Source organism: Lethenteron reissneri, chromosome 42, assembly GCF_015708825.2.
Source record: "Lethenteron reissneri isolate LAM-NWPU_2019-01 chromosome 42, ASM1570882v1, whole genome shotgun sequence".
NCBI lineage: Eukaryota > Metazoa > Chordata > Hyperoartia > Petromyzontiformes > Petromyzontidae > Lethenteron > Lethenteron reissneri.
In genome coordinates this window covers 5,653,641-5,677,773 of record NC_083820.1, presented here as the reverse complement: position 1 = coordinate 5,677,773, position 24,133 = coordinate 5,653,641, and the positions used below count along the sequence as shown (strand labels likewise).

The following is a 24,133-nucleotide window of genomic DNA, read 5'->3' as shown; positions in this document are numbered from 1 at the left end:
ACATCATCATACACATCATAATCATAATCATACACATCATAATCATCATCATACACATCATCATACATCATCATACACATCATCATACATCATCATACACATCATCGTCATCATCATACACGTCATCATACACGTCATAGTCATCATACACATCATAATCATCATCATACACATCATAGTCATCATACACATCATCATACACATCATAATCATAATCATCATCATACACATCATCATACATCATCATACACATCATCATACATCATCATACATATCATCGTCATCATCATACACGTCATCATACACGTCATCATACACGTCATAATCATCATAGTCATCATACACATCATCATACACATCATAATCATCATCATACACATCATAGTCATCATACACATCATCATACACATCATCGTCATCATCATACACGTCATCATCATACACACACCATCATCACCATACTCTTCATCATCATACACATCATCACAATTCTCTTCATTGTCATTATATACACCATCATCACCATCACCTGGTGAGACTTTCTCGATAAAGGGATATTGCCAGTCATTGTTGTGTTGCATGTAATTAGTAAACTCAGCATCAACTTACCCTTGTCATAGGAGTGTGGAATTTCCACAACCTCAAGTGAAAATGCCTCTTAACAAAGTCAAACCTGGGTGTGGAAGACTTGGAGTAGTTGCTGTCAAAATCAAGTGTAGAACAGATCCCGTCATAGAAATGGGGAGTTTCCGCCTCTGAACTCATTAAAATGAGCTTAGGGGGCGACACGTGTGCAGCGAATGGACTCTGTGACTCTGAGAGGTTGGGGCTGGTCTCTGTTCCAGTTGATTGCCGATGTGTGAAGCCTCGTTAATAATAATTATTATCTATCGGTACGTCTGTGTCGTCTTTGTGAGTCTCAAGGATCAATTCCAGGAGGATGTTTGGCCAGTTTTTTGGTTCGAGTCGTAGTGAACTGGAGTTCTCCGTGAGAAACTAAACGCAGCGTTGCCTAAGAGGGGATAACACCGCCGTGGTGGCGGGATGTTAACCACCTCGCCTGGTACACAGGAGGTCGTGGGCTCGATCCCGAACCTGACCCCTGCATAGTTGGAGTCGGCACGTTCTCCCCGTGGTCACGTGGATTTTTCTCCGGATCCTCCGTTTTCTCCCCTCAACATTTACGAACATCCATTTAGAGTGTTTGGCTGCTGTACATTTCCACGCAATGAGCCACTTCGTTGACCTTTTATTCGTGATAGCCAGGTCACTTCTAATAAAGACCTATACAGCTCAGTGAGCCCTACCTGGTAAAATATATATTTTTAAAAGTAAATTTAACACTCAAAGGGTCCACGCAGATAGGTTAACAAGCCCACTTCCTGTGCCGTCGCCTCCGGGCGTTGTACAAATCTTATCCGGCGCCCCGAGGTGATGACGCCCCTGTGCGCGCGCAGCATGGCAGAGGGTACTGCCTGCTGACATCCCGCTTGCTGTACTACCTCGTCGAGTCATGACCTCGCTCGTGGGCCGCACGGGTACAGTACACGCAGGGTGGAAACGCGTGCGCGCATGTGCACGCGCGTGTCCCCGTGTAATTTTAAATTCAACAAAATGTAATTTTAAATTCTCAGATGATTGAGTTACGCGGCTTCCTTTGACCGGGTCACCTCCACCCCTTGAAGACGCATTAATGTTTGATGGACATGCGTGCCTTGCGGTGTCCCGCGGGGCTGGAGGGGATGAGAATTGGCCGCCAAAGAAATGAGCGGAATATTCATAACAGTGATGGTGTTTACTTCCCCAGGAAAGCCTCAACGAGTCTTGAGACTCTTTCTGGAAGCTGTTGTTTAGATATTTTTTGGCTGATTTTTTTTTCATGTGGGAGCAAACGGAATGGCGTGGAGAAAACACGCGTTGTGCGAGGGGAGAATTGGAGATAGCGTTATACAGACAGGTCGGGGAACCTGCAACCTAACCCTGACACTCACCTGAACCCTAACACAGAGCAGAAACACTGTCCCAAATCCCAACCCCAACCCTGACCCAGAACCTCACTAAATCCCTGACCATAAAACTAACCCTGACTCTACCCTTAACCCTCACTCTAACCCTGACACTTACTCTAACCCTGACACTGACTCCATCCTTAACTTTGACTGTATCCTTAACCCTGCCTTTGACTCTATCCCTAACCCTGACTCTAACCCTGACACTGACTCCATCCTTAACCCTGACTGTATCCTTAACCCTGACTGTATCCTTAACCCTGACTGTGTCCTTAACCCTGCCTTTGACTCCATCCCTAACCCTGACTCTAACCCTGACACTGACCCCCCCCCCACTCCTGCAAATCCCCACCACTCCTCCTGGTCCCTGCTGATGCTGGCTCAAGCAAACCTCCTCCTTCACCCCCCCCTCCTCCTTCACCCCCTCCTCATCCCCTTCCTTGAAGCCCCATTCATTATTCATGTGAACATCGCTGGGCGCCGCCTGCATCAGCCGCCGAGTCTGCGTGTTGCGGTGTCTGCGGCCTCTGCCTGCTGACTGCGCGCCGAGCCGCTGAACCAAGTTCGCGCCCAGCCCCCCGTCTGGGCGGCGGGAGGGAAGGGGGAGAATGACCTCAGCGTGATGGGGGGGGAAGGGAACAGTTTATCCCAGTGGCTTAATAGCAGAGATACTCTTTCCTCTGGGTGTCTCAGTGAAGACTGTTCTCGTTTAACGCAGTAGGGGATCTAGACCAGGTGGTTCTTGACCTTGACTGCAGCCTTGTAACCCCTTTAGTTCTCAATTGTAAAAATAAAAAAATGTAATGTTAACAAGTGCGTAGGTTTGATGAAACGGAGTAAGTTTTGCTTACACGCCCGCGCTTCATTTTTGTTTTTCGATGATTTACTTTCTAGAAAATGTTTTGCCCGTGTCTCGCACCCCCAGAAAGGGCATCTTGCCCCCCCAGGGAGTGCAGCGTGCATCCCCAGGTTAAGCAGAGCCACTGCTCGAGAAGCCACTCTCTTCTCTGAGCTTCGGGAGAGTAACTAGGGCGGGTAATGAGACGTCGCTCTAATTGGTGGTGAATAATTTAACGGCATTAAGCATTTCCGTGTTAATGGACGGGGGCGCCTGCACACGCTGACGCTGACGTGGGTGAATTGTTGTTGTAGAAATGAGCTCTGGAGTCAAGGATCCCGGGGTGGAGGATTGCCGTGATCAATGCTGATGTCAGGAGCCGCAGGGATGCGTCATTTATTCACCCGCGGATCGAAGTCGTTTTCAAAAAAACAAATTGCACGATGACTTTGATTTCTGCTGCTGTCACTCGGGCGACGCTGAGATTGTGACTCCTCCCATACAGAACTCTCGTCCCATACAGAACCCTCATCCCATACAGAACCCTCGTCCCATACAGAACCCTCGTCCCATACAGAACCCTCGTCCCATACAGAACCCTCATCCCATACAGAACCCACGTCCCATACAGAACCCTCGTCCCATACAGAACCCTCGTCCCATACAGAACTCTCGTCCCATACAGAACTCTCATCTCATCCCATACAGAACCCTCGTCCCATACAGAACCCTCGTCCCATCCCATACAGAACCCTCGTCTCATACAGAACCCTCATCCCATACAGAACCCTCGTCCCATACAGAACCCTCATCCCATACAGAACCCACGTCCCATACAGAACCCTCATCCCATACAGAACCCTCGTCCCATACAGAACCCTCGTCCCATACAGAACCCTCATCTCATCCCATACAGAACCCTCATCCCATACAGAACCCTCGTCCCATACAGAACCCTCGTCCCATACAGAACCCTCGTCCCATACAGAACCCTCATCCCATACAGAACCCTCATCTCATCCCATACAGAACCCTCATCCCATACAGAACCCTCGTCCCATACAGAACCCTCGTCCCATACAGAACCCTCATCCCATACAGAACCCTCGTCCCATACAGAACCCTCGTCCCATACAGAACTCTCGTCCCATACAGAACTCTCATCTCATCCCATACAGAACCCTCGTCCCATACAGAACCCTCGTCCCATCCCATACAGAACCCTCGTCTCATACAGAACCCTCATCCCATACAGAACCCTCGTCCCATACAGAACCCTCATCCCATACAGAACCCACGTCCCATACAGAACCCTCATCCCATACAGAACTCTCGTCCCATACAGAACCCTCGTCCCATACAGAACCCTCATCTCATCCCATACAGAACCCTCATCCCATACAGAACCCTCGTCCCATACAGAACCCTCGTCCCATACAGAACCCTCGTCCCATACAGAACCCTCATCCCATACAGAACCCTCATCTCATCCCATACAGAACCCTCATCCCATACAGAACCCTCGTCCCATACAGAACCCTCGTCCCATACAGAACCCTCGTCCCATACAGAACCCTCATCCCATACAGAACCCTCGTCCCATACAGAACCCTCATCCCATACAGAACCCTCATCTCATCCCATACAGAACCCACGTCTCATCCCATACAGAACCCAAGTCTCATCCCATACAGAACCCTCATCCCATCCAGAACCCTCGTCTCATCCCATACAGAACCCTCATCTCAAAGGGGGGGTGGGAGGGGGTGGATGGGGGGGGGGGCTGGGGTCACTGTGTCGGCCGGGGTTCATGGGTAATTGCACGGTGCGTTCCATATTGCTGGGAAATCCACTCTCAGCCCTGCAGCTCAGCGTGTCTCCTCACTCACGATCCCCGCGGCTCTAAAGATTCCTCCGGGATCGTTCCGGGGAGCAAAGCATTCTTATTGAAGTTGTATCCAGACAGATATACGGATAGACGTGCAAGCGGACTGACAGACTGGATGGGTGAGACAGATGTGGGTGGACAGACGGGCTGAAGGGTTGACAGAAACACAACACACATGGACGCGGACAGCCTCGTGCACGGACAGAAATATAAACAGCCGCGTGACGAACAATGCGAAGCAGATGGAATCGCACGCATCTCTGTGTGTGTGTACATTTGCGTGCGAGTGATGTGCATTTAGCAGGTATACTGTGTGTGTGTGCCTATCTCTGTGTGTGGGGAGCGGTAGTGTAGCGGGTAGCGTGCTGCACTACGAACCGAGTTCTATTTCCGCTCACGACCACCAACACCGGTGATGATTTTCTGAACCGGTCCTGGGCCTCCCCTAGGTCGGCTCGGCCTCAAATGAGTACCTGGTGCGGTGTGTAAAATCATCGCCACTGGGGAGACAAAGGCGGTGGGGGGTGGTGCTGGCCAACCACCCTCTCGTGTGCCGTGCCGGCCTTCATAGGTGCTTGATAACAGCACTTGCCCCAGCAGTCTGTTAAGGCTATTCAGGGGGTCTTTGTATACTTGGAGGAGCGGTGCTGCAGTGGTTAGCACCTTGCTGCACACCTGAGTTTGATTCCCAGCTATCGCAGCTCACATCAGTGGCTTGTGATCATGCAATTCGGCCCTGGCGACCACCCCTAGGGCCACTCAGCCTTAAATGAGAACCCAGCGTGGTGTGTAAATAAAGCATCGACGCTCTGGCCGCCCACTCCCCTCGTGTGCCGTGCCGGCCTTAATAGGCACTCGATGACAGCACTTGCCCTAACGGTCTGTTAGAGGCTACACGGGGGACCTTTGTCTTTCTGTGATAGTGAGTGCACGTTCTGTGGGTCGGGAGAGCGAGCGAGGGTGAAATGTAAAACCTTGGCTCGCTTTCGCTAATCGATACGCAGGCATTATTTATTAATTTGTAATTAATTGTACCTGGCGCACGTGACATTCCCATGCCTGGGACCCCGGAGGTATCTCCTTACAGCGACGAGGCTCACGGGCATGCCCGGACCAAACGCCCCGGAGAGGTCACCGCCATCTGCGGAAACTAAAGGGTTCACCCCGTGGGTTGAGGTTGAGGCCATTTTAATCATCCGGAAAGCCTCGCTGAGCCTCAAGGATCGCTTCAAGAAGAGTCTTGCCCCGGGGTGTTGGGGCCAATTCTTTTTTGTTTTTAATATTAAACGTGGAAACTGGAGAACCCGTGGAAAAGTCTACGCGCCTGCAATGGGACGACGCTCAAGAGGGTTCCGCACCGATGCGTTCACTAGTCCAGTCCACTTGCTTTGCGGCAGTCTCCCTGGTCACCACGTCGCCCAATTAGGGTTCGGTTTGTTTCGCAGATGTACTAAAACCGTTGCCTCCAAAGCACTCATCCTGGTTGTGTTTCGTCAAAGCGCACGCTGGTCCCCGCCATAGCAATATGGAATTGCCATCATTGGGTTCAGGACAAACACCAGAATCGCTACAACCGCCATAACCACGACACCATTATCACCACTGCCACTGCTGCCACTAAAACCACCGCCACCACATCGGGCCCCGAGTTCAATCCTCTCCAGCCGTGGCATGGCCCCCTTTGATGAGACGAGGGTTCTGCAGACACCACTCCCCCCTGAAATTATGAAATTGTGAACTGGAGAGGGCACGGTGGAGTGGGGGGGGGGGGGGAGCAAGTGGGGGCGGTAGGGGGGGTGGGAATAGGGCTCGCTGCGTCTCGGGAGACGGAGATACCGATCGATTGCGTGATGAACGTGAGACACACTCCCCTCGCCTTCCTTCGTTCTTCCTCCATCGCGCCGCCGTCCTGCACCTGCCCACATCCGCAGCCCCTCGCTCCTCCTCGCAGCGCCGGTAGCGGTAGGGGCCCAGACTCCTCCACCTTGGATCCGGTTGCGTGCCCATGGGAGACACTGAAGAGTTTGAGGCATCGATCCGAGTGGGAGCAACGGTGAAGTTTCTGATGATGATGTTCAAAGGCAGAATGATTGTGTCATCTATTTAGTCATCAACCTAGGATCGGCATCAATCTGCATCCAGCAGAGACGGCAAAATGTAGAAGTACAGAATAACAGTGGGGTTTACCGTACTGCCCTCTGCTGCCCGGCAAGTAGCCCCACCGTCCTATGGCAACCGGTTTGTGCGTGGTGGTGTGGTAGTCGCCCATCCAAGCACTCTCCAGGGTCCACCCTGCTTAGCTTCTGACATCTAACAGATTCGCACATTTTGGGTGATTTGGTCATTGGCATAATTGGCATGTAAATAATAATAGTAAAGCCAGCTGCCCAGAAAAGGCACAGTGAGTCTCAAAACCATTTTTCAGGAGGATCCCGTAATGGGATGTTGACTTTATTCCGTTGATGAGTGTTTGGCGTCACGTGGGACGAAACTTGAGAACCCTCAAAAGCCCCGCACAGGTTGATTCAATCCACAGGCTCAATCCAGTGAGTGGAGCAGATCCATCTCTGGACTGAACCCGCTTGCTTGACTGTGCGCTCATCTCCTGGAACCTCGCAGCTCAAGTCGACACGATCCATCGACCCGTTGCCTCCAAGCTGCTGTGTTTTGTGGGGTTGTTGTTTTTTGTTGTAATCGCTGTTGCCAAGCGCAGGCCTGGGGTCCCGAGAACGGCAAGAGGCCACGTGGAAGACCTTCCCGCGATCCACCACCGCATCGGCGAGGCGCTGGGTTCCCTGTCACGCGACATCACGGCCACCGACGACGGCAACCTGACAAATTGGCTGGACAATGAAATTTCGTTTTTTTTTTAAATCGCGGGCACAGATTGTCGATCCCCGACCGGAGAGAAGATAAGAAGCCATTTGCTTGCTCTGTGGCAGGGGGTGTTTGATGCTTCACCTGAACTGACGTGTCTCCCGCCAACTGATCCCTGTAGCCCACTCTCATCGCACCGCGACCCATTCCCCGCACCCCCCCTCATACAGCTCCGCCTCCACCCTCCCTCCCCGTGCTCCCATCTCCCAGTCGAGCCTCACGGCTGACTTATAGTCTCCGCTGCCATTTGCGCTGTAGCCTTGAGTTTCGGGCCCGCATGAGAAACGGTGATGGGGCGTGCGCGCGCATCCCCACCGCCCACTCTCTCGTCCCGCGTGCTAGCGCGCGCGGGACGCGGGGCGATCGCGTGAAATAATTAAATAATTTGCGTCATCCAAACTGTGCAGGAGAGCAAACACGGCTCGGGCAGGAGACGCCGCGGCCAGGAAGGGGGTGAAGGGCGGCGGTTCGAGAACAACGACGGAGTGGCAGCCAAGGAGGTCTGCCGGAGAAGATGGAGCGATGATTCTAGATTTGAAGCTTTCGTGACTGCAAGGATTCATACTCTTAGGTTTTTTCGGTAAAGTCACGTAGGTAAAAATAATAATAAAATAAAATAATAATAAATCACGACGAGGCAACACAAGTCTCCGTCTTCAGGTGGGACCGTCACAGCTAAATTTACTGAATCAAGATATATCAAGATGATACAGTAAATTTAGCTGTGACGGTCTCACCTGAAGACGGAGACTTGTGTTGCCTCGTCGTGATTTATTATTATTTTATTTTATTATTATTTTTACCTACGTGACTTTACCGAAAAAACCTAAGAGTATAGAGCGATGAATTAACTTCGCCTGGCAGGTGGTGGACGGATTGTGGCAACGTCGCAAGAGGTGGCGGCGGGCCTTGGGGAAGCCCTCATCCGGCAGTGGGTTGATCACGGTTGATGATGAAGACGCCCTTTGTCAGTCTGCTGGGTCGTTGGATTTTTCAACCATACGTCGGCATGTTGGGCAGTGCAGGTTGATGGGGGAGTGAGGTGGTGGGCTCACTCAGGAGGACTGGTTCAGCTATAGGGCTCAACTATCGAGCACCACGGTGGCGAGATGTTAACTCCCTCGCCTGGTATACAGGAGGTCGTGGGTTCGTGGCAGAGGTCGCAACCGGGTACCCGATACCCGTACCCTACCCGATACCCGGCTACCCGTACCCGGCCGGGTACGGGTACGGGTAGCCGTTTGCGACCCTGGTGCGGCCGGGTACGGGTAGGCCGTGAGTCACTGGTGAGTAACCGTTTGTCACTCATTTCAGGTAGGGTACGGGTACGGGTAGGGAATGGGTACCCGTACCCGGCCGGGTACGGGTACCCATTTGCGACCCTGGTGCGGCCGGGTACGGGTAAAGAATCAAAACCCATTTGCGACCTCTGGTTCGTAGGTTCGATCCCGACCTTGACGCCTGTATATTTGGAGTTTTCAAATTCTCCTCGTGGTCGCGTGGACTTTTTCCGGGTCCTCCGGTTTTTCCCTCTACATTTAGAATCAACGTGCATTCAGAGTATTTGGCTGCTATAAATTTCCACGTGATAAGCCACTTCATTCAGTTATCATTTGTGATAGGTAGGTTGCTTCTGAAAAAGAGCGATATAGCTCAGTGGGCCTTACTGGGTAAAATAAAAAGTTTAGTTTAGAAGTTTAGCTGCCACTTGCCACTGGTCGGAGCAGTGGCCAGTGAAAAGAATTTATGTTTCCGCAAATATTTGGACTCCCACGAGTCTGAACGTTCCCACCAGCAAGTGAACATTTGTTCCCCCATGCTCAGGTTTAGGGATTTAAGAGAAAGTTACGAGGTCAGGGTTTATGGTACGAATTTATGGTTAGGTGGTATCAAGATTCAAGCTGATATTGTGTAACCCAAGTGATAACTCAAGAAACCAGGATGAGTCTCATTTGAAAGGTGTGACCTGGGACAAACATCTGAACTGGTCCTTGGCCTCTCCTAGTTCGGCTCAGCTTTAAATGAGTAGCTGGTGTGGTGTGTAACAAATCAGGAGTGGGGAGTTAAAGGCGGCCACGTGTGATGTTCGCCACCCACCCCGTCATGTGCAGAGGCGACCTTCATAGGTGCTCGCAAACAGCACTTTCCCCAGAAGTCTGTTAAAGGCCATACGAGCAATCTTTGTATTTGGGGGGGAGTGGTAGTATCGTGGTTTACGAACTGCACTATCAACTCGACGACCCGAGTTTGATTCCTGCTCACGGCCAATAACAGTGGCAAATATTAGTTTCAAGTTTAATTTATTAGGTATAGCCCTGTGAGCCATTCGGCTCTTAAATCGGGTGCAACCGCAACAACAAAAAAACAAAAACATAAACAAGAAAAGAAAATTAGAGTCATTGGCCTCCCCTAGGTCGATTCAGCCTTAAATGAGTACCAGGTTTTATATCAGTACTGGTGTCGGCCCCACCATACCCTCGTGCGCTAGCAGCACTTCTGCCAAACAGCTGACGTCGGCTGTATGGCGAGTCTTTGTAAGAGAGTGTCTGCATCCGTGAGCGAGTCGGGTGTGAGTGTCTGTTTAGGGGGAAGTGGTTTTGGGCCGCGTAGTGGGGGGGGTGGGTTCAATGGGGAAGCCCCCCTGGGACTCCGGTGACGGGGAGGTGCGGTGTTGGGTGTCTCCGGCGCTCAGTGGAATCCATCCAACTTTCTGCTGAGACGCATTATGTGCGCGCGCGGGGTGGGTGTGTGTGTGTGCGCGCGGATGTGTGTGTGTGCGCGCGCGCGTGTGTGTGTGTGTGTGCGCGCGGGTGTGTGTGCGCGTGCGCGTGTGTGTGTGCGTCTGTGACTATATATGGGGGAGTGGGCTTGTATTGGTTTCGACTGCGCTATGGCCCCAGCTCACCCAGGGTTCGATTCCTGGCCACGATCGCGAGATTCCCTCAGATCACTGCCAGTGGCCGCTGGTATCTAAACGTGGCCGAGATTGCCCCTAGGTCGACTCGGCCGAAAACGAGCACCGGATGCAGCCGGGCGAGTTCCGTGCCGACGTGATTACCATTCCCCGCGACCGAAGCGTTTTGGAAGTTTCGGGAACGTCGGCAGCATTGAGCCGTGGAATTTGGGGTCACGACAGGCAGGGCTTAAGTTCACCCGGAGCTGACTGGGGCTGAGTTCCAGAAAATATTTCCTCGTGCTACGATCCCCCCCCCCCCCCCCACTGCTGCTGCTGTTTGGGGTGGGCGGTGTAGGGGGGCGGGTGGAGGTTTGAATGCCCTTGGAAAATATTCCATGGGAAATGAAGCCCTGGCAGCACAGGGCCGTTTTGGATGGAATCTCCGATATTGCTGCGAGAGACTTCAAATGTGGGTTTCGCTCTCATGGACGACCGCATGTGCCCCCCCCCACCACCACCACGATCCCTTGCCATGCGCGTGCTTTATTTGGTTTCGATGTTTTTGTTGCTACTCGCATCGCCGATCAAACATAAACCGGGGGGGGGGGGGGGGCGAGGGGGGGCGAGTGGTCCGTTCATCCGAACGTATTTTTAGAGCGAGAGAGCGAGCGTTGCATTTCTCTGCCGCGTATAATTAGGCGCTTGGAAGATTGCCCCCAAATTGTCACGCGATAGAAATCTGACGGAGAAGGCATCTCGGTAAGTGCAGGTTGGGTAGTGTGCCCAGCGCTGCTTGCCGAGGCCGTAACAGAGGTCCGCTATTGAGTGGGCAGTCAAGGGGGGGAGGCAGGGGGCAGGTGGCTCGGGGTGGAGGGGCTGGGGGCTCAGGGTGGAGGGGCAGGGGGCTGAGGGGTGGAGGGGCAGGGTGGAGGAGCAGGGGTCTAAACACCGTGTCAGAGCACCGAGCCACCACTCGGTTCGAATCCAGCATTCCGTTGCCTGTCGTTAAGCTGGATTCTCAGGTGGAGTGAGTTGTTGGTGGCCTCTGCTTGGTCACGAATGACTTCGCACAAACAGAACATGCTGTCACGATGAGTAGTACTGTATGTTTAACTTCTTTCGCACCGTACGTAGCCAACCGTGCGTGAATGGGAGGTGTGGGGAAAGGACCACACACTTAACACAGAAAGCCGTTGTAAAGGAATTCGTTTTCAATCGAGAGTTGGTGCTCTTCGGGAAGTGTCACGATTCGGGAGCACGTCTCTCTGTTCAATAACCGCCTTGTGGTTTTGTCGTTTGTTCCCGCCTCGTTTGTGTTGTTTCTCACTCGTGCCCGTCGGTGCATCGTTGTTCGCTCCGAGTAGCCAGGATGTAGCCTCGCCATCTCATTAGCATTTGGTTCCCGTGAAGTTGCAGACGACCGATTCTGACACGCACACGCAGTCCGTGAGTTCGACAGTCGGTGTCGTTCGCGGGAGTGATGCGTCGTCGCGTGCCTCCTTACGCGTTGCGCGCGCCTAACTCCGAGACGAACTCAGGATGTCGGGCGTGGAGAATCGATGCGAATTCTAGATGAGTGGGGTATGAGAAGAGATAAAACATTGAACGATGGGAATTCCCGATGTTTTCCGTCACAGGGGAAGAAATCGTAAAGTACGAGAGGTGATTAAAAAATGAAGAACGTCGGGCATCAAGACGTCGCAGACATTGCAGAGACGTTTGTGCGTACGCCGCACACGCGCGGGCCGCATTCGCCGCTTGCCAAACCTCCTCTCGTCCGGTCACATTGGTGGAACGGGGCCCCCGGGAACGGCCGAGGAGAAGGTGTGGATGGACGAGAGGACTGTGCAGCCACGGCGCTCGGACTCACGGAGGCGGGGACACTCGCGAGCGACACGGGGAGTGGGGAGGTCGGCCGTGGTTGGGCTGCCGATCTGTCTGTGTCGCCCAAGTGGTGAAGTCGTGGATCGCGAATTTTCCAGTTGCGGCTATTTTCAAGAACGTAACGCCCCCGCAGCAGGCAAGGGGTTTGCTGAGTGTCGCACGGGCTCTCTTGTGCGTCATCGCAGCCTCCTGCTGCACAGGAACGTTCACAAATCATCGAAGCGCCAGCGATGTTTCTGTTGAACGAGCTTTGGCGGCGCCTTCACTGCCGTCGCACTCGCAGTGGTCGCCCCTCCACCTCCGCAATGAATGGATGAGGAATGGCTTGTGATCCCCAATCTTCCCCCCCCCCGCCCCCCACTCGACGCTTTGTCCAAATGCGCACCGTGGCACGCTCACCGCTGTCCGCTCGCTCGGCACGTGTTGCATAGCGACTCGCAAATGGCAGCGAGGTAGTGGTCGCTGATCCGCTGCTTTCCCCATGTCATGTTCTTGCCCACGCTCCATGCTCAGGCCATGCCCTCTGAGAAAGTTCAACGCGCATTGGGGAAAGAGGGATTCTTTTGCGGATGTTCGATCTATTTATCATCCTTGGATCAGTCTTAGAATTAGTTTAGCTATACACAGAAACATCTCTCTCAATAAATCAACAATGGAACGATTATGATGATGACGATGACGACGACGACGATGTGAATATCAGATTCCGTGTCCCAGGCCGTTGATCCAGTTACGGTGGAGTTGATAATAAATGTGCAGGGTAACAGCAAAGGCGCAGACCTGCAACTGTTAGCTCACACCACCGCTAGCGGAAGGACCTCCACTAGAGGGAGCTCAATAGAGAGACCCAATTAGAGGGTACGTATTTGGCCTACTCTTCCACACTGTCCACACGTCTTGGTGTACCCATTTATACTGCTGGATGGACAAACATGGGGAGGGGGGGGGGGATTTAAGAAGTTTGCACGGCTGTTTGAACTGCCGTGCCTGAAGAGATTGTATTGGACCAGCGACCTCTGGATTGCAAGTTCAGCAGTGTTAGCCAATACACCACAGCAATATCGTTTACAGATGTGTGTGTATATACAAACAGAACTCATTCGTCAATAACACTGCCGCTAAAAGGAAACAATTGGTCACAGGTGATGTCTCGGGTCGATGTCCCCTTGCTATATCGTGAAGACCAATGAGCCTTCATATAGAAGGGTCATTACCTGAAACGTTACCTACGCGTATATTGTTTTCCTTTTAGGGCGGTGTTGTTGACCCAATGCGTTGACTTTTGGTCTTTTACGCATACGCGCAAAACGTGTAGACCAAAAATTCCACCGGTCTGGCTCTGACGACTTCGTCAAATCATTTCGAAGACTTCGTGTGAGTCATCATGCCATCCCCCCCCACCCCTCACCGCAGAAATTACCAATGCGACTAAAGCGGGAATCGAACCGATGTGCCCGAGCTGCTGAGCACGGCGGCGAGCGTGTCGGCGAGCTTGTGCTGTCCATTGTGTAACCGAAGCGAGGCGTTACGTAATGACTCGGGCGGGGGAATGTCTGCCAGTGGCTGGCAGAGCAGCAGCGAAGTGGGTGGTGGTGCTTGTGTAGGGAGCGGTGGTGTAGCGGTTAGCGCTACGCTGCGCTACGAACCCGGCGACACGGGTTCGATTCCCGCTCATGGCCAACACCGGTGACGATTATCTGAACCGGTCCCGGGCCTCCCCTAGGTCGACTCAGCCTCAAATGAGTAGCTGGTGCCGGTGTTGGCCACCCACCCCCTTTTGTGCCGTGCCGGCCTTTATAGGTGCTCGCTAACAGCACTTGCCCCTACAGTCTGTTAAGGCTATACGGGGGATCTTTGTCTTTATGTTTGTGGGGAGCGGTGGCGTAGCAGTCGGCGCGCTGCGCTGCGAGCCCGGCGACCCGAGTTTGATTCCCACTCACGGCCAGTACCAGTGACGATTATCTGAACCGGTCCCGGGCCTCCCCTAGGTCGACTCATCCTCAAATGAGTACCTGGTGCGGTGTGTAAACATTGCCACTAGGGAGACAAAGGCTGCCGGGCGTGGTGTTGGCTACCCACCACCTCGAGTACCGTTCTGGCCTTCATAGGTGCTCACTAACAGCACTTGCCCCAACGGTCTTTTAAGACTAAACGGGGGATCTTTGTTTGTGTGCGTGCGTGTCTGTTTCTGTCTGTGTGGGGAGCAGCAGTGCAGCGGTTGGCGCACCGCACTACGAACCCGACGACCCGCGTTCGATTCCCGCCCCAGGGCCAATATTTGAACCGGTCTTGCGGCGTGTAAACATAAGGGTTGGAAAGACAAAGGCGGCTGGGCGTGGTGCTGGCCACCCACCCCCTCGAGTGCCATGCCGACCTTAATAAGTGCTTGCTAACAGCAGTTGCCCCAACATTCTGTTTAAGGCTATAGGGGGGGACCCTTTGTCTTTATGACGTACATATGCAGTTTTTGTATCTGTATGCATCCTATGTTGTACATGTTTGTGTCTGTGCACGTGTCTGTGTCGATCGGGTTATGTATGCTGATGACCTGGTCACTGCTACTCACTCTGGGAACGAATCGGAGGCTCTGCTGCTGTACGTTGAGCTTGCCACCAAGAGGTGGGGCCTCACCATTAGTCCCACTGTAACAAATTGCCTACCTGGACAAGTCCACCTCCTCAACTCTCCATGAGCAATGGGTCCGTTGTGGAGAGAGGAGAGGAGTTCCCGGACTCGGGTTGTGTGCTCGGGGAGCCCCCGGGAACACCAGGTGGAATGTCCAAATGCTTGCTGGGGAAGAGAGGCTGCCATTGCTCTGTCGAAAGTGGGACCAAGGTTACCGCCTGGACCTCTTTGGAACATGGTTTCCAGTAATCGTTGGGGGGGGGGGGGGGTGGACAGTCCTCTCCCTGGGGCAAGATAATGTCAACCAACAGCGAGTGGCTCTGAGAAATAGAATTAATGGGGACCTGGGGGTGTGGAGGTGAGGTGTTTGAAGGCCTTGAGTCACAGGCTTTTGAGGGCTCACCCCCCACCCCTGTCAACAATAGATACGGAATAGTGGTGATGGTGGCTTGTGCCCATATTGATGATGTTTGTTTGTATCTGCATGTGTGTGTATGTTAATCGGCTCCTCCGATGCCTTCAATCACTTTGCTCTCCCAGCTGTTGTTTAAAGTGGCCCCTCGGGACAGAACCAACGTATTGAGTGACTTTAATACCTGAGTGGATCATGATGCTAGCACAATACTTAGGTTGGATTGTTTGGAAGGCATGAGCCAAACCAGCTTTAAAACAGCAGGAGACTGCTCGATTTCTCTGCAGCCCATTGGTTTGTAACAACAAACAACAGCCGCCATTTGCCACTAAGTGGTGGTGATGTCATCACATCATCACATGTGGTCCCCACTTTGCCCACTCGACTGCGTTTTAGCCGCCCAGTGCTCTGCTCGTTATTGTGAGCGTCGCTCCTACGCCTTCCGTTGTTGTTGGAGGGCAACTGCTTCTAAATGCTCAGTCGCGTCCTGAACGGGCCTCCCCTACAGAAGTTGATCTTGACACTGCTGTTACCAGTCATCTGGAAGTCCAATCATCTTCACAGCCTCCAGTACCGCATCACTCAATTTCTTCTCCAGCCCATGCCGTATTCGTTTAGGCCTCTCTATCAGGACAAGCAAAAGCTGCTTGGACATGCAGTGGATGGGCATGCGGGCTACATGACCCAGCCAACGCAGCCTCGCCTGCCGAAGGAGCTCACCGATGGGAATGTGTCCACATCTTCCAAGATTCTGTGAGCTCCTGACACAACCCAGTATGATTAAACCCACGATCCATCATAGCAGGCCAGCCTGAATGTTTCAAACTGGCACAGTTGATCCTTTAACGGGTCCACGTTTTGCACACATAGAGAATGGAGGACGTGACTGTGGCTGAGAAGACCCGCAGCTTTGTGTGAAGCGATAGGCCTGGTAGGCTGCAAACAATGTTACGCAGCCGATGAAAACAAAATTATGCTCAACCGATTCGGAGTGAGACATCTGCTACTACACTGGAAATCGGTAATAATCATATTGTCCAGGTATGGGAACTCCTCCACTCTCTCCACAACAGCCGCATCACTTATGGGGAGTTTGAGACATAGGCCTTCACGACCAACACCGGCGGTGTGCTGAACTAGTAACTAATTGGCACGTTTTGATTACGCGATAAACCTCACTAATTGGCTGTGTCGGGTGGTGGCGGGTTCACCGACACATTTGTATTTAAGTAATATAACCCAAAAAACGTTATTATGCACTTTGGGGGGTTAAGGGGGTGGAGTGTTTGATGATAAATACCCAGGCAGGTGCTTTGTTTTGGTGGGGCTAATGGTGAGGCTCCCACCTCTGAGTGAGACTCCAACTTCTTTTTTTAGTGAGCAGCAATTACCAGATGGTCAGAGTACATAACACGGTTGGCAAATTAGGGAGCCATCCCTTGACAACACTCGGGCATCAATCAACCTCTCATTATATCTGTACCAAATGGAAATTCCTTTGGTATTACCGTGGAAGGCTTCTAGAACTATGTGGTAGTACATGTGTTAAATACTGTATGGCATCTCTTATCCGCAAAGTGTATAATGGGAACAATCACTCCACAAAAAAACGGTGCGTTTGCCGATCAATTGGATGCCACGATTGATGGGAATGGCAAACGATCGGAGTCTCATTCCACCTGATCCGGTGCGTCAACATCAGCGCTGGGGAGACAAAGGTGCCGGCATCGTGTGACCGTGGCCACACCGCCGCAGCAGATGTGCCATGCTGGCATTACTTCGTAGGTGCTCGCTAACAGCGCTTTGCTCCTACAGTCTGTGCGGCTCTGTGGGGGATGTGTGGGTGTGTGCGCCGCTGCGTGCATGCGGCAGCGCAGGGGACAGCGCGCCGCACTACAAACCGGGCGACCCTGGTTCGATTCTCGGTCACGGCCAACACCAGGTGATGATATATCTGAACCGGTCGTCGGCCTCCCCTAAGTCGACTCAGCCTCAAATGGGTACCTGGTGCGTAAACACCGCCACTCGGGAGACGAAGGCGGTCGGGTGTGGTGCTGGCCACCCCCACCACCTCGTGTGCCGTGCCGGCCTTCATGGGTGCTCGCTAACGGCACTGGCCCCAACAGTCTGTGTTTGGCCAGTATTGCTCGTGGGTGGTGCAGATGAAGCGGGCGAGCAGCCATTGTTCTGTACCCAACTCTTTCCTATCAAGGGAAACGTTATATCAGCGGCTGGTTTGAACAGCGCCGTATGGCAAGGCCACTTTCAATCAATTTGTTACGAATTTAGCCGAGTGGTGGCCTTTCACTGCCAGCCGAGCGCATCGTGCTTTGCGCATCTCCATGGCTTGGCCCGCGTCGCACCGTCTCGTTGGCTGGCGGGCTGTCTAATTAGTTTCTCGTGCTGCTGGCTGGCTGCCTGGCTGGCTGCCTGGCAAGCTAAATGGGTTGGCTGTCTCGTGCACTGGCAAACTTGCTGTACATTTCATTTCGCTTTTTGGATGGTTGTTTCGTTAACTTGCTGAGCATTGTGTCTGTCTGGTCGTGTGCCTAATGTCTGTCTCACTTACTACAGCGACGTTCCATCTGAAGACGGATGCTTGTGTTGCCTCCGAAACGTCGTGATTTAATTTAGTTGTTTTCATTTATTTTATTTTTTACCTAAGTGACTTTACCGAAAAAACCAAAGAGTTATGAACCCTTGCAGTCACGAAAGCTTAAAATCTAGAATTAATGTCTGTCTGTCTTTCTGTCTGTCTCTTTGACCAGCTGTCTGCCTCTGTGTCTTGACCGTCTGTGTCTGCTTGCATGTCTTTCTGTGTGTCTTGCTTGTCTGACTGGGTGTTTTTATCGTATCTCTGGCTGTGTGTATCTCTCTGTGTGTTTGCCCATGTGTCTTGATTGTCTGTCTGTATGTATAGTGTGTCTTTGTGTCTTGATTGTTAATTTTGCCGTGTATTTATGTAGCGGTTAGCGCGCTGCGCTACGAACCCGATGACCCGAGTTCAATTCCAACTCACTGTCAACACCAGTGGCAATTATCTAAACCGGTCATGGGCCTCCCCTAGATCGATTCAGCCTCAAATGAGTACCTGGTGTGGTGTGTAAACATCACCGCTGGGGAGACAAAGGTGGTGTGGCGTTGGCCACCCACCCTCTCGTGTGCCGTGCCTGCCTTCATCGGTGCTCGCTAACAGCACTTGCCCGAACAGTCTATTCAGGCTATACGGGGAAGCTTTGTCTTTGCCTCTGTCTTGATCGTGTGTGTGGCTGTGTGTGTCTAACTGGCCGGCCACAGCGCTATAAGCAATGTCTCCTTTATATTTAGCCGTGGGGAGTCGCCCAGAAAACAGCAGCCCTCGCAGCACCTGCCGGGACCTGCCTTCCCAAAATACCCCGCAAGGAGGGGGGGGGAATGGTGGAAGCCCATGCAGGGCATCGAGGGTGCGTGGGGTGAGGGGCGGGCAGGCGGGCCGGCCAGCGGAAAGCGGGGTCTGGGTGAAGCATAGGAAGATGCACCGGGAGCCCAGAGCTGGCAGCAGAGGTCGCAATCGGGTACCCGATACGCGTACCCTACCCGATACCCGACTACCCGTACCCGGCCGGGTACGGGTACCCGTTTACGACCCTGGTGCGGCCGGTTACGGGTAAGGAATCAAAACCCGTTTGCGACCTCTGGCTGGCAGGGTTGGCTCTTGATGGTCCACAATGGCCGTGTCGGAGGCACCGAGCCGGCTCCGCTGAGATCCTGGGTTCCACAGTGGCTAGGAGATGTTAACTACTACCCCGCCTGGTATACAGGAGGTCGGTGGTTCGATCCCGACCCTGACGCATGTATAGTTGGAGTTTGGATATCTCTCTCTCTCTCCGTGGCAGGATGTTATAAAGGTTTGAGATGAGTGTAGCCCAAGGGTAAATGGGCGGGGCTAGAGATGAAATTTGCATGTAAATGTAAGATCGGAGAGCTGTGAGAGATTAACATGTCAATGTAATAACTTTCCATGTAAATGTAAAATGGGAGAGAGCTCGGCAAGAGCCACCGCCACATTGAGGAAAACGAGCAACGGTGGCTGTGTTAATGAATGTAACTCAGAGAGTCGAAAATAACTGCTAACATCGACAGGTAGGATGGAAACATCACAGCCAGTTATGACCTAAACTGGTTAATAACGTCCTTCCAATGATTGCTCAGTTTGTACCCATCTTCTCGGTTGAAATCGTGTCTGTGTTTATATATCTGGATGGCTTCATGAATGAATCTTTGCTGATAGCCAGTGGGTTTGCAGAGTACCTTGGTCTTGGCAAAATCTATTTCGTGTGTGCCCACAGCGTTAAAAAAATGCTCAGCCACGGCCGAGGTATTGGTCGGTGCTGCAGATCTGCCTTATGTTCACGGACCCGGTCCGAGACATGTCCCTTAGTTTCCCCAATGTAACTGCTGCCGCATACGCAGCTTAGTTTGTAGACACCGGGGTATTGCTTGTCAGGGATCACATCCTTCAAAAATGGGATCAGATCACGCATTTAATGTACTGTGTTGAATCGAACCTGGATCTTGTTTTGATCATGATTTTGGATATATTTTTGGTGACCCCTGCTATGTATGGCAAGGTGATGGTTTAGATTGGGTCCTCAGATGGTTCTTTCCCAACGGTTGGGGTGATAGCTTTACGGATTGTGGAGTCTGAATATCCATTCATCTTGAGGGCTTGGTGTACGTGCTCCAATTCACTGGCAAGGTGGTGATGGTCGGAAATACAACGAGCTTTATGGTGTAGAGTTTTGATGAGGGAATTCTTCTGGGATGGATGGTGGTGGGAGTCAGGTTTTAGTACGGCATCCGTATTGGTGGCTTTCCTGTAGACGGATAATTCAAATAGACTTCAAATATATCCAACGTTTTAACTCTCACGTGAGACATTTTTTTTCTGTACGTGAGTATGCGTGTGGGAAGGTGAGCTTCCTCAGTGTGTGAATTAAAAAAAAACTCTCTTGAATGTATCTTTGAAGTAGTTTTGTGACCTCTCTTCAGCGATGATTATGCAATCGGGAAAAAATTGATGACTGTGAGGATTTATTTTTCGTGAGGTCATTGGTGACCTGCCCGAGACCATCAGCTCTGTGAAGTAGAGAGAACCCGGTTTAGTCACGGACGACTGAAGCCCATATTCAAACCCAGGACCATGGCATTGTTGGCTGAGTGCTGTGACACCGGTGTTAATCTACTGCGAATTACATTGCCAGGAGCCCATTTACTGAGCTAATCCTGCAGAGTATGTGATGCTTAATTAGGTGCGGAATGCTCGCAATTAAAGAAACCTTAATTAAAATTCTCCAATTATTTCCAATGCCCGTTCACCCCCAAAATCCCGCCAACGCTTCTCTCATTAAGGCTTTCTTATTGATGTTTGGTTTGATTGATTATCTTCATTTAACGAGGTGAGAGCTCACTGAGATTCGTGGTGGATGTCGGAAGGATGACGACCGTTACGTAAACGTATTTGCCATTTAATTTCACTGTCTGCCTGTCCACCCATTTGTCAAGGTGTCCACTCATCTATCTGTCTGCCTGTCTATCCATCAGTATTTCCATCCATCCATCAGTCTCTATGTCTGTCATCTACCTGTCTCTTTGGACATCCATCCATGCTCATTTACCCAGGAACACTCGAGTCTCATGACTTATTTTCCCATATCTCTTTTCATCTATCATCTAATCGCCCACCCACCCACCCATCTATCTGTGAGCCTGTCCACCGTTCGGCAACCAACTCCTCCCTCTCCTCGCAGCACCAGGGGAAAACGGTGGCTGCGTGGTGTGTGGACAATGCCAAACTCTAACATTATAGTCCAACCGATTACCCTCGAAGCACGCTCGCAGCCACCAACGCGGCAAGCGGCGGCTCCGGTCCCGTGCGGGGCGCTGGTTACCCATCCAACGTGGGTCTCGTTTGACGTGTGCACGAGTTCCCGAGGGGATAATCGTCCGCTACACCCCCTCGACAAACCCCCGCACAGTCGAGCCAGGGGAATGAATCACCCCCCTCCCCCCGCCCCCTTTCAGGGAGCCCCCAGAAACAAAAATGTAATCGCTGCTGCAGCTGGCCTGGTGGAATGTCCGAACGCTCGCTGGGGAGAAGCTGCCATTCCTCTGTTGGGCACTGGACCGGGGAGTTGAGTGAGACGAGAGGGGGGGGAGAGGTAGGTGCGGGCCCGGTAAATGAAGAATATTGAATTTGGCGAAAGCAATATTGATATTGATCTGAGACTGGACTGGGTAGCGATGAAGGTATTGGAGAATTGGGGTGATGTGGTCTCATTTATCAGCTCGGATGGGAGGTCTGGCGGCACCATTCTGCACCGGCTGGAGTTTGGAGGTGATGGATTTCAGAGGCCTTAGCAGAGAGAGGTGCGATCGTCAAGTCCGATGAGGGCACGGATGAGAGTCTGAGCAACAGCTGCTGCAAGAGAGTGTCAGATGCAGGCAGGATCGTCCATAGCGGGGTGCGGGACCCAGGGCAAATCCCACTGTGTGGGTCCCCCGACGACTTCAAACTAAGCCAGGTCTGACGTCTTGACGTCAAAGCGCGGGGCCCCCCAAAGCGCGGAATCCGGGGCAGTCGCCCCGATTCGCCGTGCCCCTCGGGATGGCTCTGGTTGCAGGAGATGTTCTGCTGATGGAGGTAAGAGGTCCTGCAGAGCTGTGGCATGTGGGAAGCGAAGGACAGCTGAGGATCGATGGTCTTTCCGAATGTGATGTCAGAGCTTCAGAGGTGCTCGCTGAAGCTGGAGTCTTGACCGAGCTTGTAGTTTTTTGTTTTTTTCCAATGAGGAGGACTTCTGTTTTTGCAGCTAGGGGCCGCATCGAGGCAGGACATGAGTGTTAACAGCGATATTGGGTGCGGCATTAACCGGCATTCACCACATCTGCACTTGCATCAAAGGTCGTATGGCGGATCATCATCGATGTCCGTCTTTGTTTCTCTGTGGGCGAGCAGGTTCGTCCTGGTGCTGAGCTGCCTGGTGCTATCCGTGTTCTCCACCATCCAGACGTACCAGGACGCCGCCTCCAAGGCAGTGCTGCTGCTGGTGGGGACGCACACACGCACGCACACACACGCACACACGCACACACGCATGCACACATGGGGGCTCCACCGGGGCCTGCGTGGAGCGGAGGGCTAAGGGTCGGTGTCCTCCCGAATTCGTGAAGAACGACAACAAAGCCTTGAGCTCTAGATGTTTTTTTGTAGTCCCAGACCAGGTCGATAAAGCGGAGATGTAGGTCCTGTTGAAATCCCCTTCCCTGCTCTTCTCCTGCAGCAGATGGACCAAGAATATGGCCTCGAAACCCGATTTACCATGTCGGGTCCTATTTAAGAAGCTTCAGAGTTCTGGATCGTCCGCTATCTCGTCTCGCGCCACCTCCCCCCCACCTCCCACCTCCTTCATAGGTGCTGCTCACTAACAGCACTTGCCCCAACAGTCTGTTGAAGGCTATACGGGGGGGGGAGGGCATCTTCGTCTTTGCCTATCGCGTGTGTGTGTGTGTATAGCGTGTGAATGTGCGTCTGCGCGCGTGCCGTGTCCGTGGGCAGGAGTACATCATGATCGGGGTGTTTGGCCTTGAGTACTTCGCCCGCATCTGGGCGGCCGGCTGCTGCTGCCGCTACCGGGGATGGAGGGGACGATGCCGCTTCGCGCGGAAGCCGTTCTGCGTCATCGGTACGATGGCGGGCGGCGCGAGGGAGTCGGCGGCGATGCGTGTGCTCGTTTGTGCCGCTAAAAAAAAGTAATAATAATTTACACGCAGTCAAACAGAAAATCTGGTGTTTTGTGAGCAAAACATGTGATGGTATTTCCGTGACGGGGTCCGCGGTGATCGCTCAACTCCCACGGCCTCGCGAAGACCGGCGGTGACGTGCGGACCCGGGCTAGGGACCACTGCCCGTCTCGAGGCGCTCTCCACAGCTGCTGCCTGTCCAGCCGTGGCGCCAGCAAGACGTTGCAGGGCCGCACTTCAGATATTTAAAACGTCTTGTAGACAACTTGGACGTGCGCGTGATTTCAGCAGGGGGTAGAGCTTGGTATCGCGCTTCTCGGCGGTACGTACAGTCGATATACAGCAGAGACGGTTGCTATGGTTACGGAAAGGGTAGCTTTTGTTTTTGCCCTTGAAGTTTCTCCATGAAGACTTTAATTTGTTGAATAAATCACTCATTTAGCGTTCTTCACTTGATCCTTATGGCGGTACCTTGGGGTACCAAATAATACAAAATGGCCGAGGCAATTAAATATTTTATTTCTGGGACACTATTTTTTGCAGGGGTGTAACTGAACTCCGCGACTGGGTTACCAATCAATCTGAAATCAGTGCCACTCCGTGATGTCGAAACGCCAAACATTAGCATAACAAAATCCGTTATCGAAAAATTCAACTTTGAATAGTGCATCGTGTACAGCTCTTCGAGACGAGTCGATTGCCACAACACCGACCATCAAAAGACAAAAAATAACTGCATCACTATGATACCCCGGGGTACCGCCATAAGGTTAACTTATTTATCGTTACGAGACCACATCCTGAGTGCAATCACTTCAAACGACTTCAGTAGTCGGGTGCCGAGAAAGAAGGAGAGGAGAGCAAAGGAAATTCTCCAGAAGAGTGTGGGAGCCAAGGGCTCCGATTTGTCGTGCGCACGTCG

The 24,133-nt window shown here is 52.4% G+C and overlaps 1 protein-coding gene across 1 annotated transcript in view; it reads left to right on the top strand.

Annotated features, from left to right (window-relative positions):
* Positions 1-24,133, top strand: part of LOC133352940 (potassium voltage-gated channel subfamily KQT member 4-like) — a 74,394-nt gene that overhangs the window by 10,136 nt on the left and 40,125 nt on the right. Inside the window, 2 exon segments of the mRNA XM_061568946.1 lie at positions 22,427-22,517; positions 23,027-23,153. Of these exon segments, the coding sequence (XP_061424930.1) occupies positions 22,427-22,517; positions 23,027-23,153 (218 nt within the window).